Source organism: Nicotiana tabacum, chromosome 23, assembly GCF_000715075.1.
Source record: "Nicotiana tabacum cultivar K326 chromosome 23, ASM71507v2, whole genome shotgun sequence".
Taxonomy (NCBI): Eukaryota; Viridiplantae; Streptophyta; class Magnoliopsida; order Solanales; family Solanaceae; genus Nicotiana; species Nicotiana tabacum.
Genome location: NC_134102.1, coordinates 88458969 through 88474845, shown reverse-complemented (window position 1 = coordinate 88474845; position 15877 = coordinate 88458969). Strand labels below are relative to the sequence as shown.

At 37.1% G+C, this 15877-nt stretch overlaps 2 protein-coding genes across 3 annotated transcripts; one reads left to right on the top strand and one right to left on the bottom strand.

The window, feature by feature from the left end:
* Positions 1-1784: 1784 nt before the first annotated feature.
* LOC107786825 (uncharacterized) lies at positions 1785-2591 on the bottom strand. The gene has a single exon (XM_016608326.1). It carries the CDS (start codon positions 2589-2591, stop codon positions 1785-1787), a length of 807 nt encoding a protein of 268 aa, XP_016463812.1.
* Positions 2592-3051: 460 nt separating this feature from the next.
* LOC107827099 (uncharacterized) lies at positions 3052-13340 on the top strand. Of its 2 annotated transcripts, none has more exons than XM_075246524.1 (14): positions 3052-3137; positions 3410-3560; positions 4022-4083; positions 4161-4248; positions 4344-4405; positions 4496-4592; positions 4871-5314; positions 10854-11300; positions 11685-11792; positions 11882-11968; positions 12049-12132; positions 12248-12380; positions 12510-12555; positions 12808-13340. In XM_075246524.1, the coding sequence occupies exons 2-14, from the start codon at positions 3462-3464 to the stop codon at positions 12944-12946; spliced, it is 1896 nt and encodes a 631-aa protein (XP_075102625.1). In that variant the 5' UTR covers positions 3052-3137; positions 3410-3461; the 3' UTR covers positions 12947-13340. The 2 variants fall into 2 exon arrangements, with proteins under 2 accessions (XP_075102625.1, XP_075102624.1); XM_075246523.1 differs by having other exon boundaries at positions 12501-12555.
* The last annotated feature ends 2537 nt before the right edge of the window (positions 13341-15877 follow it).

The window sequence follows — 15877 nt, the reverse complement described above, 5'->3', positions numbered from 1 at the left end:
TAATGCACACCTAGTATGTGATAAAATGCTCAAACGAGTTAGAACCATGATCATCTTCCTAATTTTTGTTCAATTTGTTACATTTATAAAATAGGTCAAAGTTGCTAAGATTTTCGAAACATCTTAGAGTTTAAGGAAGCTCAAGTGAGGTATGATGGCTAAACTCTTCTCTTAGAATTGAATCTCAAGATATTCATGTAATTTATATAAGTCCCGAGTGGTTCATTATAAAATTGGCTTTTCCGAATAAGTTTGTGTTGAAAGCTATATGTTCAATATGTATAGCAAATGCTATTATCATGTCATGTTATCATTTGAGAATGGGTTCAAAGTATGGATTGTGCATTAATAATGTTTCGACTTCAAGTTAAGTTCAAACGAAGGCTACTATGCTAAATTTTGTGAAAAATCTCTTTGTACCTAAGATTCTTAATTGCTCACATGTGTACTTCAAATCCCGAATTGAATTGTTGTTGTTGTTGTTGTTGATGATGATGATGATGTTTGAAAGTAAAAAGGTGAGCATGAAATACTAAATACGGCCGACGTGCCAAGAATAATTTTTATAATTATTGCCACTAGTACCAATGAAATTAAAAGATGGGAAAGAAGTATGAAATGAGATGATTGGTATAAAAAGGTTGATGTATTGAATGAGATGGCCTAGCCGATCGGGCTGTGATCGGACGCCATGCCGCACATATGATGGTGATTGTGCTGGAAATTATGATTTTGGTTGATGACTTAAAATGAGATAGCCTAGCCGATTGGGTCGTGATCGGACTCTGTGCTAAAAGTATGGTAGTATTGGTGTTATGAATATTGGTATCGTGAACCGTGGCATATTGGTACTAAAGACCTCCCAACTTAAGATATGGAAATTTATTTGAACATTGTTTTGATCCTAATTTGAGGTTTGATGTTGTTTGAGGCTTCCACTGATATTATGATTGTTCTTACTTGTATTATTAATTATTCTATTGAGAGTGTGTTGTTTCATTAATACTAGTACTATTTCACATGTACTAACATCTCGTTTGTTGGGGGCGCTGCATCTTCAATGGATGTAGGTGGTTCCACAACAAGAGATACTGATCAGTGATAGCGGTACACCCTCTTCCCCAGCAGACTTGGTGAGCCCCACTTTATTTCATGGTCATGTATCTTTTGTTCCTTGTGTATTGTATTTGAGGTATAGTCAGGGCCTTGTTGCCGGTATTATCATAATACTCTTATGTATCTATTAGAGGCTCTGTAGACATAGTGTGAGTTATATATTGGTGCTGGAAAAGTCAAATTAGTTATGTTGTGCTTGGATTACTTGTTCCACTACAGACTATGAAAAACGTATGTGAAAGTTGAGACTTTAAAATGATGAAACTATTGGTAATAAATTGGTATTGTAGACATGATTACCTTATTGTCTAATTAACAAAAATATGTATTCTCTTTATTCAAGGATGAGTTTGGGTAGAAGGAATCTAATAGGCTTGCTCGGTCGGGTTCACTCGATTGAGCGCTGGTCGCGCTCCCCGAGTTCGGGGCGTTACACAGACATCTCCATAGAACCTTCCTTGGTAATTTTATCATAAGCCTTTTCTAAATCGATGGACACCATATGCAGGTCCCTCTTCCTTTCTCGATACTGCTCCACCAACCTCCTTACCATATGAATGGTTTCTGTGGTGGAATGCCCCGATACGAAACCGAACTGATTCTCCGAAATAGACACACTCCTCCTCACCCTCCTCTCCACCACCCTCTCCCATATTTCATAGTGTGTCTCATAATATCCTTGTAGGTGTTACAATTTGGATATCACCCCTGTACTTGTACAACGGGACCATAAAGCTCCACCTCCATTCTTTGGGCTTCTTCTTAGTCCTAAAAATGATATTAAATAGTCCAGTAAGCCTCTCCAAGCCTACCCGTCCTACGGCCTTCCATAATTCTACCGATATCTCGTTTGGCCTAGTCACTCTGCCTCTACTCATCTTCCGCATTACCTCATTAACTTCCTCAACCTTAATACGCCTACAAAACCTAAAATCACGCTGGTTCTCTGATTTCTCCAACTCGCCTAGAACAATGTTCTTGTCCTCATCCTCGTTCAAGAGTTTGTGGAAGTATGACTGCCACATGCGCCTAATGCATGCCTCTTCCACCAATACTTTACTATCCTCGTCTTTGATGCACCTCACTTGGTCCAGGTCCCGAGCCTTCTTTTCTCGAACTGTATCTAACCTGAACAGTCTCTTGTCATCGCCTCTACCCCCAAGTTCCGCATGCAGGCATTCAAATGCTGCGGTCTTAGCCGCCGTGACCGCTAACTTTGCCTCTTTCTTAGCCTTCTTGTAACACACCCTAAGCGTCTTCCCCTCCTCCTTGTCGACGTTCTCCACTAGTTTCATATACGCCGCTTTCGTGGCTTCTACTTTACCTTGGGCCTTTTCATTCCACCACCAGTTACTGTTGTGGCCCCTGGAGAAACCCCTCGTGATCCCTAACACCGCTCTAGCAGCTTCCCTAATGCAGTTTGCTGTCGAGGTCCACATACTACTCTCGTTCCCACAACTCCTCCGAGCCCCCATATCTAACAACTTCTCCCCCAATTTCTGAGCTTTGTCCTCAGTCAAGCCTCTCCACTTAATCTTAGGTTGACCAAATACCGCTCTCGTCCTTTTCTCCCTCTTAATCTACAAGTCCATAACCAAGAGCCTATATGTTGGGTCGAAAATCACTCACTCATAACCTTGCAATCAGTAGTTTTTACATTCGGTGTTTCCATTTATTAATTTGCTGTAGATACCACGTGCGTATAAGTTTTTCTTTCAAAAATTAGCTAAATTTACAATGCCTAAAAAAAGTAAAGAAAAGAAAATTTGGTACACTGATGGTGCTGAAGTTAACGGTCACTCAACCGACAAAACCGCCAAAAGTCCCTCTTCACCTCTCCTCGCACCCCAATCCCCCCCCCCCCCCAAACCTCCCAAAAAAAAAAAGAGAAAGAATTTCTTTTGTCTACCATGAAAATAAAGCTAGCAACTTTCATATCGCATCGATTTTCCCCTCCAAAATCTAAAATCTTCTATCAATCTCCCTTCAATCATAAATTAAATATACTCTAATTTTATCAGGTAATTAGCTTTTCTTTTTAATTTTCTGCTCTTTCCTTTTCTTGGGTAGCTACAAGTATTCAAAAATGAGTTAATTAATACGCAGTATGAAAACAAGTAGCAGCTTTTTTTTTTTTTTTTTTTTTTTACATAACATGCAAAACCGCAAAAAGAAAGGTTAGAGAAAGGGTATGATGAAACACAAGTCTATTTGTGGATTTCAATTAAGAGTGAAAGATTAATCATTTTTGTCTTGTAAGTTTTATTTGCCTTTTTTTGTTGTTGATAAACAGGCAATTAATTAAGGGTTGGAAAAAGGGGTTGAAATTGAAGGAGATCAATAAAATGTTCAAAAGAATGAAAGAAGAGGAAAGAATAGAAAAGATCATTCGTGGTCTTTTAAGGCTTCCAGACAACAAGAGATGTATCAACTGCAACAGTTTGGTACGTAACCCTTTCCAAATTGTTTCTATACACACACACTTACCATTAATTTAATTTGTCACGTCAGTTCATGCCCAATATATATTTTCTTTGTTTTTTGTTTCTTCTATTACTAAACTAATGTAGAACTAGTTCACATTAGAATTAGGCACAATGAAAGAAAACTATGTTTAGAATTAGTCATGTTGGCACACCGACTTTAGGTCGATCGTTTTCTAGGATTCTTTTTGTCACGTCAAAGTTTTATATGCCAGTAAAAAAAATATAGAGAATTTCTAGTATTGAGTCCAGTATATAGTTAGCCAAGCAAATGTTTGTTAATTTGTCAATTCGTCTTAGACGTATAGAAGCATAGCAGACAATTCTAATTTGTTTTTGCACATGTAGCAATGAAGTGATCAAGAGTGCACAATGTTACACCTTTCTAATTAATGTCTTGTGTTTTTGCTTCCTCTTAGCAGGGGCCACAATATATCTGCACAAATTTCTGGACATTTGTCTGCACACGTTGCAGCGGAGTGCAGTAAATATCTCATTAATGGCTAAGTTATTTTCAGATTTATGGATTTGATTATTCATTTTTTGTTCAAACAATTTCAGCCGCGAGTTTACACATAGGGTAAAATCCGTGTCAATGGCTAGATTTAATGAAGAAGAAGTTAGTGCTTTGGAAGCTGGGGGTAATGAGGTACACATGCACATTTTGCCAGTTAAACGTAACATGCACATTTTGCTTGTAAATCATCCTCTTATAAGAGGCTAATTCGCTTGTCTTTATTTTAGCGAGCAAAGGAAATCTACTTCAAAACGTGGGATACATATCGTAATTCATATCCAGATTCCAGGTAATATTTTCTTATAGTCAGTAACTCAATGACAAGAAAAGTATATTTTCGAAGATATGGCCCAATATTAATATTGTTTTTACGTTACAGTAATCTTCATAGACTTCGGGATTTTATAAAGCATGTTTATGTGGACCGGAAATATACAGGTGAGAGGGGCCACGACAAACTTCCCGCAGTGAAAACGGTAAGTATATATCCAATTGTGGATGTAGCAGGTTCAGCTAAAACATTTCATATTTCTGCTAGCAGTTGTTAATGTGCTAGAGTCAATTTAACTGAGTTAATATATTGAAAGTAGCTGATAAGCATTAAATGCTGAAAAACACTTTTACGTGCTGATGCTGATTTTGTAAATAAGCAGTCACGTGTTTAGGTAGAAGTGTTAGAGGCTGATAAAAATAGTTGTCCTTCCGTTTGGCACCACACTTTTTGATATATGTCCTTATGTTATGCCTTCCACAGAGTATAAAAGATGACTATAAGGAAAGGTATATAGCTGGAGATGCTGATAGATGTTCATTTGAAAATTTTAGTCCAAGAAAAAGAAGCGATGACTTGAACATAAGATCATATTCCATGGAAGAAAGAAGAAGTCCACGTAATTACAACCAAGTTGGTAAGAGATCTAGTAGGGAGAGGAGCCTACCGACTCGCTTTGAAATAGTTGATGACAGGTTCCGAGATGAAGGAAGTGGTGATGTTAAACGATATCAATATCATATATTCTCAAAATCAGAATCCAGGCGTAGAAGTAGGTCGCCTGTTTCACTAAACACAGAGGAGGTTTCTAGTCCCCCCAGGATACGTTCAATCAATGAAATCTTGGGTGACAAAGTTATAGCTCTCAAGGTTGGTGAGTCTCCTAAATCATGTGGCAAAGTTAGTGAAAGCTCTGCTGAGGATGAGGTGAGATTTGTGATTATTTCTAATTAATTATGTTTTTACAAAAAAATATCCCGTTTTTATATTTTGGAACTTTTAATTTTAAACTTCCCATCTTATCTTAGTGAAACCATGGCATAACGTAGAAAAATGAAATCGTCTATTGTTGGTAGAAAAATGATACTATTACCTAATGCTATGTCCTAGTAATCTTGTTGTACATTTGATTTCTCATTATATAATGAAAGCATGGCATAACGTAGACGACTGTGAAGTACTAATGCTGCATTTAATGCATATGACAAATTAAGTTCTAGATGTAGTGTTAGGATCGAGAAACCGGGAGTGCGAAATTTAATCAAACAATATTATAATGATAATAACAAAGACAATGCAAGTTGATATTAACGGTAATTAAAGAAGATAAAGAAGACATAAATTCAACATGGTTCGGTCAAGGTGACCTACGTCCACAAGCGGAGAGAAGCAATTTCACTATACCAATAAGAGTACATAAGAGAGTACAAAATTAGAGTAAATACTCTAATTACCAAATACCCCTAGAGAATAACCTCACGAGATCACTCCAAAGAAAGGGTTCACACAAGTATTTTCCAACACTCACTCTCTTACAAAATACTCTATAATGAAATAAAGGAGGAGAAAGAAAGACAAGAGTGAAAAGCTCTTGAATTGGTGCGTTTTCAAATGAGGAGAAACTCCTCTATTTATAGCAAGAAATCCTTGGCCTAATAATGGATATTATGTCATGGAAAATGTCATGATCTACAAATTTGTTATAATGGATATTATGTCATGGCAAATGTCATAAAAATTTGGCCGTATTACAAATCTCCACATTGGCCTAATTTCGGCTTATATATAGTAAATTTGCTCCACCTTCTCCGCAAAAACCCCAATGGGCAAAATCATTCTTCATAAATGCCAATCAAGTTCACGCAAAGCTTGAACTTGGACACTGGAAGAGGTTTTGTGAACATGTTAGCAGAATTGTCTTTAGTGTTGATCTTCTGAATAGAGACTTTTCTTTTAGCGATGGTTTCTCGGATGAAATGATACTTTATATCAATGTGCTTCGTCCTCTCATGATACATTTTATCTTTAGTCAAGTGAATAGCACTTTGACTATCACAGAAAATGGTAATACCACTTTTGTGTAAACTGAGTTCCGCAAATAGACCCTTCAACCATAAAGCTTCTTTGATTGCCTCGGTCACTGCCATATATTCTGCTTCGGTAGTAGATAAAGTTACTACATGTTGTAATGTAGCTTTGCAACTAATAGCGCAACCACCGATGCAAAATACATAGGCTGTCAGTGATCTTCTTTTGTCAGGATCACCTGCATAATCTGAGTCTACAAAACCAACCAAAGTGTTAGTAGTTCTCCCAAACTCCAAACATGTGTTTGAAGTACCTCGCAAGTATCTAAGAATTCATTTCACAGCATGCCAATGTACTTTACCAGGGCAAGCCATATACCAGCTTACCACGCTCACTGCATGAGAAATGTCTGGACGTGTACAAATCATTGCATACATAATACTGCTGACTCCACTGGAATAAGGAACCTGTGCCATGTACCTCTCTTCTTCCTCTGACTGCGGGGACTGAGAAGCTGATAACTTAAAATTAGCAGCAAGAAGGATACTAACTGGTTTAGCATCTTTCATGCCAAACCTCTCCAAGACTTTCTCCAAGTACTTCTTCTGGGTCAGAAATAGCCTGTTGGCTTTTCGATCTCTTTTGATCTCCAAGCCAAGGATTTTCTTAGTTGCTCCCAAATCTTTCATCTCAAATTCACTTTTCAGCTGACTTTTCAAGTTGTGAATTTCTGTTAAATTCTTAGCAGCAATGAGCATGTCATCAACATATAATAATAGGTACACAAATGAACCATCATTTAACTTCCGAAAGTAAACACAACTATCATACATGCTCCTCGAATAGCCATAACCCAACATAAAGGAATCAAACCTTTTATACCATTGTCTTGGAGACTACTTTAATCTGTATAAGGATTTCTTCAACAAGCAAACATGATCTTCTTTTCCTTCAATTTCAAATTCTTCGGGTTGATGCATGTATATTTGTTCCTCAAGTTCGCCATATAAGAAATTTGCCTTAACATCAAGTTGTTCTAATTCCAAATCATACATGGCAACGAAGGCAAGCAAGACACGAATAGAGCTATGTTTAACAACAGGTGAGAAAATATAATTAAAATCAACTCCTTGTACCTGACTATAGCCCTTTGCAACTAATCGTGCCTTATACCTCGCATCTTCAACCCCTGGAATGCCATCCTTTTTCTTGAAGACCCATTTGCAACCAACAATTCTTTTTCCTGATGGCAGCTTCACAAGAGACTAAGTACCATTCTTGTGGAGAGACTCAATTTCTTCATTCATTGCAATCAACCACTTGGCTGAGTCAGCACCAGAAATTGCTTTTGAATATTTTGATGGTTCTCCAATTTCTTCAGTTTCCTTTGCAATTGAAAAAGCAAATGTAATATAATCTCCAAACCTTAATGGTTGTTTACCTTCTCTTCTTGGTCTATGTTTGGCTATAGAATACTCCTCTTCTTCTAGTTCAACTTCAAGAGTCTCAACTTCAGAAATTTCAGCTTCTGTCTCAACTTCAGGAGTTTCAACTGTATTTTGCTCTAAAGTTGATGAGCTTGGCTAAGAAGGAATGCCAATCTCAATCTCCACCTGGTTCTGTGTACTCCTTCCTTTATCTGTATTACAAGAACTATAAGAATCTTTTCTAGAATGTAACATAGAGAATTCATCATAGGTTACATCTCTGCTAATTATAAATTTTGGTGCAGTGGGATCAGGATACTATAGTCGGTATCCTTTCACCCCAGATGCATACCCAAGCAAAATGCACTTTTTAGCCCTTGGCTCTAATTTTCCATCATTTACATGCATGTATGCAAGGCAACCAAATATCTTTAAATCAGAATAATTAGTAGGAGTACCTGACCACATTTTCTCTGGAGTCTTAAAGTTCAAAGGTACAGAAGGAGCTCGGTTGACAATATAACAAGCTGTAGAGATAGCTTCTGCCCAAAAGGCATTTGTCAACCCAACATTTGAAATCAAGCAACGAACCCTTTCCAAAAGAGTTCTATTCATCCTTTCTGCCACACCATTTTGCTGAGGTGTCATTCTCACAGTACGATGTCGAGCAATTCCTTCATTGTTGCAAAGTTCATTGAATTCATTATTACAAAATTCCAAGCCATTATCTGTTCTAAGCCGCTTAATCTGTTTTCCTGTTTGCTTCTCAATCAAAACTTTCCATTGTTTGAAATTTAAGAAAACTTCACTTTTATTTTTCAGGAAATAAACCCAAACTTTCTTTGAATAATCATCAATGAAAGTTAAAATATACCTGGCACCACCTTTTGATGGGGTACGTGAAGGACCCCAAAGATCTGAATGAATGTAATCCAAAGTATCTTTTGTTTTATGAATTGCTGGAGATTTGAAGCTGACTCTTTTCTGCTTCCCGAACACACATTGTTCACAGAACTCCATATTTCTGGTACTTTGGCCACATAAGAGACCTCTTTTACTGAGGATGGAAAGACTTTTTTCACTCATATGCCCCAATCGCATATGCCATAATTTGGTGATGTCAGAATCTGATTTATCTGATATTGAAACTGTAGCAACACTTGTAACAGTAGATCCCAAAAAAGTATGCAACGTAGCAGATCTGCGTGCTTTCATGATCACAAGAGCACCATGAGAAATTTTCAGAACTCCACCTTCACCTGTGTACTTGCACCCAAGAGATTCTATAGTGTCCAAAGAGATGAGATTTTTCTTCAAGTCAGGAACATGTCTAACATCGGTGAGAGTTCTCACCATACCATCATGCATTTTGATTCGGATTGTACCTTTTCCAATAACTTTGCAGGCAGCATTGTTGCCCATCAAGATAACTCCACCTCCAATAGATTCATATGTGGTAAATAAATTCCGACTGGGACACATATGATAAGAACAACCCGAATATAAAATTCACTCATTGTTAGATTTGAAACTATTATTAGTTGCTAAAAAAATAGTTCCCTCAGTCTTATCAGCAATTACACTTGCTTCGGCAGTATCAGTATTTTTGTGCTCATTTTTGTTTTCTGTATGCTTTTATTTGTTTTTCAATTTAAAGCATTCAGAAATAATGTGACCTTTCTTATGACAATATTTGTACATGACATTTCTGTATCTGGGTTTTGACCTTGATTTAGGTTTCTCACTACTTGAATCTTTCTTATTGGATCTACCTCTTATGAATAAGCCTTCTCCTTTGTTCCCACTAGTTTCCCCAGTAATATCTCTATCTATTTGTTCTTTTGATTTCAAAATAGATTTGATATCTTTATAAGAAATATTATCCTTTTCATAAAGCATAGTATCCCTTATATGTTTAAACGACTGGGATAAGGAAACAAGCAATAATATAGCTTGATCCTCATCTTTGATTTCAGCATCTATGTTACTTAAATCCATAAGAAGAGAATCAAAAGTATCATCATGTGTAAGTATAGAGGTACCTTCAGCCATACGAAAAGTGTAGAGTTTTTGCTTTAGGTAAAGCCTGTTTTCTACTATTCTTTTCATATATAGGGTTTTAAGCTTTTCCCATATGCCTTTGGCTGAGCTTTCTGCTGCAACTTCACGCAAAACCTCATTTGAAAGATTTAAAATAATACCTGCTTTTGTCTTTTTGTCTATGACGGCAAACTCCTCGTCCGTCATTTTATCCAGCATCTTCTCATTTCCTTGCAGTGCCAAATCTAAGCCATCCTGAATTAGGATAGCTTCCATCTTTAATTACCACATTCCGAAGTTTGCACTTCGGTCAAATTTCTCAATATAAGACTTTGTTAGAGTCATTTTGGCTTTTTAAACTAACCCGGTTAGATCTGGCTCTGATACCAATTTTTTAGGATCGGGACATCGAGTAGTGCAGAATTTAGTCAAACAATGTTATAATGATAATAACAAAGACAATGCAAGTTGATAATAACGGCAATTAAAGAAGATAAAGAAGACACAAATTTAACGTGGTTCGGTCAAGGTGACCTACGTCCACAAGTGGAGAGAAGCAATTTCACTATACCAACAAGAGTACAAAAGAGAATACAAAATTAGAGTAAATACTCTAATTGCCAAATACCCCAAGAGAATAACCTCACAAGATCACTCCAAAGAAAGGGTTCACAAAAGTGTTTCCCAACACTCACTCTTTTACAAAATACTCTATAATGAAATAAAGGGGGAGAAAGAAAGACGAGTGAAAAGTTATTGAATTGGTGTGTTTTCAAATGAGGAGAAACTACTCTATTTATAGCAAGAAATCCTTGGCCTAATAATGGATATTATGTCATGACAAATGTCATGATCCACAAATTTGTTATAATGGATATTATGTTATGGCAAATGTCATTAAAATTTGGCCATATTACATGTAGTGTGATTTTCTTATCAATGTTCTTGATCTATAAAATTCTTAATTGCAGAAAATGGCAAAGGAAAAGGCAGCTGCCAATCTTGGTAGCTTGATTGATTTGGAAACTGATCCTCAGCCTCAACAGGCACAACAAACAGATCCACCTAAAGAGACTTCCAATACCTCAACTCCACCTTCCTCAGCAGATAAAGTTTCCAGTTTGAATTTACTGGAATCGTTGTTTATTGACATGTCAACTCCAGCAGTTGCGTCGACAGAAACACCAGCTGCTACTGAAGCAACATCAGTTGCAACTGTAGTTTCTAGTGGTTTTGGACCTACAGTGGCTTCGCCCGAAAGTACCCAAGCGTTGCCTGGACCTAATGATTCCACTGAAAAAATAACCAATGGACAACAGACGCGATCGATCAATAATAAGCTTTCTGCAGTGGCTATGGGGATCAATAGCTCCAGTATTCAACAGAGTACTGCATCATTTGATGCTTTATATGGTCAGGTGAGAGGGCTTTGTGAAGTTTCTTAATTAACGTAAAACTTGAGCGTGACACGCCAAATGTGCAAAAGTTTCTAAAACATTTCAAAAGTAGAGGTCCTATGTTGGGAATTTTGTTTAGTCATGTTAATATGTTTATTTCAGGTCCTATGTTTTCTACAAGTCAGCATTTTATATGCCAGCAGAAAATATAGAGAATTTCTAGTACTTTAAGTTTTATTTGTATAATATTGGTCCAAGATAAACTTAAATGAAGCGACATGGTTAGTGAGGCTAGTTGTTGTTGTATTTAAAAAGTAGAGGTCACTAAATTGGTTGCTTAAGAACAGGCTCTTTGTCGATACACTCAGAGATGCAACTAATTTTTTTCCTCGTGTTTACTGGAAGCAAAATACTGGAAAACCTACAGGAAATGCTGAAGCACCAACTGCAAATCAAGCTGCCTCTGTGACAACAAATGATCCAAAATCTGTAGGAAGAAAAGAACTCCCAGCGGTAACTTTTCAACTGGCTTTATGCATCTTAATTAGGTGGATGTCGCGAAATAGAAGTAGAAGTAATAAATGGAGATAATTTTGATACAGGACCTTTTCACATCATGCTATCATCCTACAGCTGTTCCGGGTTGGCAATTTCGCCCTCACGGCATGCAATACCATCCGGCTGCAATGGTATATCACATTTCATTACTCTACTGAATTTGAACAATGGGATAGGTTAATGTTCTAATTTAAAGAAACTGCTGTTACAGTCAATTCCAGCTCTCCCAAACTCCGCAAAATCAAGAAATCCATTTGATATTGGTCAAGACGGCCCTCAAGTTCAAGCCCCAGAGGTATGTCAAGTCTCTGTGAAAGGTTATTAAGCTCTGAATGTGACCATTAATAGCAAAAATAACATTTATTTTTGATTTTGCATTCTCTCAAATTGAGATGTTTCTTTTCGTTTAGTTCCCGTCCATGTTAACTATGCAAGCAGCACTGCCAACTGTTTCAGCTCCAATAAGTGTACAGCCTCAGCAACTGCCTTATGCTTTTGCACTGCCTCCACAAACAGCTAATTATGGAATGACAATTTCTGGAGGTAAATCATATTGTTAAAGACAAAATTAAGTAAATAAACGTATGCTTTCTCTGATAGATTCAGCTTGAACGCAGTTTCAACTGTCTGTTTATTATGAAATTGATCTTATCTTTCTGATAGTTCCTGCAGGACCATATGTAGGACAACAGATACCGAACAACATGGCCCTTACCGTGTAAGGTTTCTGTTCCAGAATCCATGTAAATATTTTGGATTGCAATTATAGGCCGGATGCCTTCAATATGTTTTTTCTTGTGTGCAATTTTGACGCTGATTAACATGAATAACCACGAATCAGAACGTGCTAGCAAGAATTGTTCTCTTAACTTGAAGAGAGTAATTTTGCCTGTAATTTTCAGGTTACAACTGATACTCAATGACTAAACACTCTTATCATGTAAATTAACATTTCAATATTTCATCACAGACCACAAGGGAATACTAGCATTGGCAAAGATGAAGCCGCCTTCGCTTCCCTAAATCCTCTTCAACAGTCCAATGGCACATATCCAACGCCTGCTACATCGAATAGCTTTTCATCTGGGGGAGGAAATCCATTTGGATAATTGAAAAAGAAACATACAAGACTTCACTTGTTCCAGTTTCTTTTATCCCACCACTCACATAATCTTAGAGAAGCTAGTATCAGTCGGTTTGGTTAAAGCTATGCTGCTCGAATCCTCCAAAAATGCTGGCGTACTAGTGTAAGATCCTCCAAAATATATAACTTTTTAAAATCTGATACGGGTGCGGGGGCTTTTTAGGATGATCCAAGCAATATGGGTTAAAAGCGTACATATAGCAAGTAATATAAATTGAAATGTGTAGCTATTGGTTGTATATATCTGGACTGATTTGTACTTGGGTAAATTGTGTACATTTTTTGACTGGACGATGTACGTTGGTCTTTTTGCACTTCTCCTTCTGTATGCTTTTTATGTGTAGTTTAAGGTTTTGACACACTAATAAATAAAATTAAATATTTGACTAGTGATGTTTTAACTTCAATACCACACAAGAGGGGTAATTTGTGTGGTACCCAATTTTTCGTTTAAACTGATTATAGAAGGACCGAATTCTTCTATGTGTTCCTTAACCTACTATTGGTGAAATAGTAAATGCGAAAAGTAAAGAACACAAGTATTTTACGTGGAAAACACCTGGCTCAAAAGGTGAAAAAATCACGACCTACTTCTCAGTAGGATTTTCCCAAACTCTTCACTAAATCACTGAGCCAAGAATTGCATTTATAAAATACTTTTGTAAACCTAGGATTAACTCTAATCCCGTTGTGGCAACCAGCCTCTAACTGCTGCGACAACTTCAAGTTAACTCTAACTTAAATACTGTGAGTACTTATAACAATTGCCTCTAGATAAAGCTGAAAGGTATAATATGAAAACACCTACTACAATTGAACTAGAATAAAAGACAGACACTTGGAACTGGTTCTTCTATCTGGTTCATATAGCTTCAGGTTTGCACACTTGAATCACACACGAATTGCTTGCAAATTGCCTTGCTATTTTGCTCTCAATTCACGTTTAACTTCTGCTTTTGTGCATACTTATAGAATGAGAACATCCTACAATATATAGAGTTAGTAGATGAAGAAATAACTAGAGTTCTAATACTACTCTTCCTTGGTGGAAGAGTTCTAGTTGATCTCAACTTCTAACTCCTCCCTTATCTTGGATAGTGTTCTCTTTGATTAAGGAGTCCTTCTCCTTATCAATTATGCAACCTTTTCGATCAGGAGATATCAACTATACCAAGTTAAGCTTATCTCCTTCACGTGCATCCCACATACTCGAATCTGCCCGTGTCTATGCACACAAGGGATGGACCTGGTTCATGCGTGAGCTTCTTTTGTCAATCTTCAAAACAAACCTTCACTTGGGCCAACAAATTCCCCATTTTTAATGATGACAAACTCTGTGCTTTTTCATAAGCTTAGCCCTGTTTCAACTTAGCTCAAAATCAACACAATGTTAGAAACATTTTCCCTTTTTATCACTTATTATCAAGGACCAGGTTCATCAGGTTATAAACATCACTGTTCAAAGTGTAAATCACAACCTTTTTTCCCCTTTTGGCATCATCAAAAAGTTGCATAAATATGTAAGATAACCAGATTTTAAACTTACTCATGGCCACTGGGATACTTCAAATGCAATCATGGATTAATCATCATAGATCAAACTAAAGCTATTAACCATCAAAGAAATATAAACAAACAGTTAGAGCAAAAGACAGTGAATTTCATTGATGATTGATAATAGCCTACCACAAAGCATAAGAAGAAATAACAATACTGGAAACATGAGCAAAAGAAACAAAAAATCCCGAACTAGGTCACTGGTTGATCTACACTATGCTAGGAGGCTTAAGGCTAGGAAGAACTAGGTGTTTGGTTTTTGGCTTGGAGGAGTTTCAGCATATCCTGAAGAATGCCATAATTCTTCTCCTTTTCTCTTGCCAGCTCAGTTCTGAGAGCATCTCTCTCAGTCTCTACCTCTGCCAACCTCTTCTTCAGCCTCTCAATCTCAGCATCCTTAGCCCCACTTTCTTGCACCAAGGCTCGCACCTTGCTATTTACTGGTACCTTCTTGGATGAATCAGGTTCTTTAAGAGTGGCATGGACTTCATAGTCACAAGCAATCAGAGTATTTGCCCCAAAATGATCATTGCTTGTACCAACCTCCCACGTCTTCATAGGTACCTTGAAATGTGCAAGCACAACTGTGAGAATGAAGCCATAGTGATAGAATTTAAGGGTCCACCAAACTATATAAAGAACCAGGTTCTCTATTAGTTCCCACTAACACACGCACACAGTAGTAGGTAAATGATAGGAGGAATTTTACGTGAAAAATTCTCAGCTCAACGGGATTAAAAATCACGACCTACCCTCATAGGATTTCAACTTCACTACTGAGCAACTTTCAGATTACAACCTATGTAACCTAGGGATTAACCTTTTAATCCCTCACTAACTTGTAACACTCTATTATAAGTTACTTTGTAATAACTCTAATACAAAGACTTTACAACTCGACTAACTCTAGCCAAGACACAAACACAAGGGTTTATGATTTACAAAGGGTTTCCTACGGAATGCTTCTAAACAAGATAACTAGGAATTACAATTGAAGAACTATTACAAAGTTACAACTCAACTAAGGACATACAATAACTTGATAAGGGGAAGTGGTCCGTAGTAGTGTTGTTCTTTGTTCTTTATGCACTTGAGAATCATTTTCTTGATGATCAATCACAGAGAGTGTGCTTGAGTAAATTCTCTAAGTGTTCAAGTGATTTGTTTTACCTTCCTTGATGTTAATAATGCATTTGTGACATCACTAGGATGATGTAAGCAAGGTAGATAAAAGACACTCCCCATAAAGTTGACTGCTGCACTATTTCTGCACTGTAGCCTGTGTAGGCAGCAACTTTATAGCTGAGGCAGTTGACTTGTGTAGTTTCTTCGGGAAGCA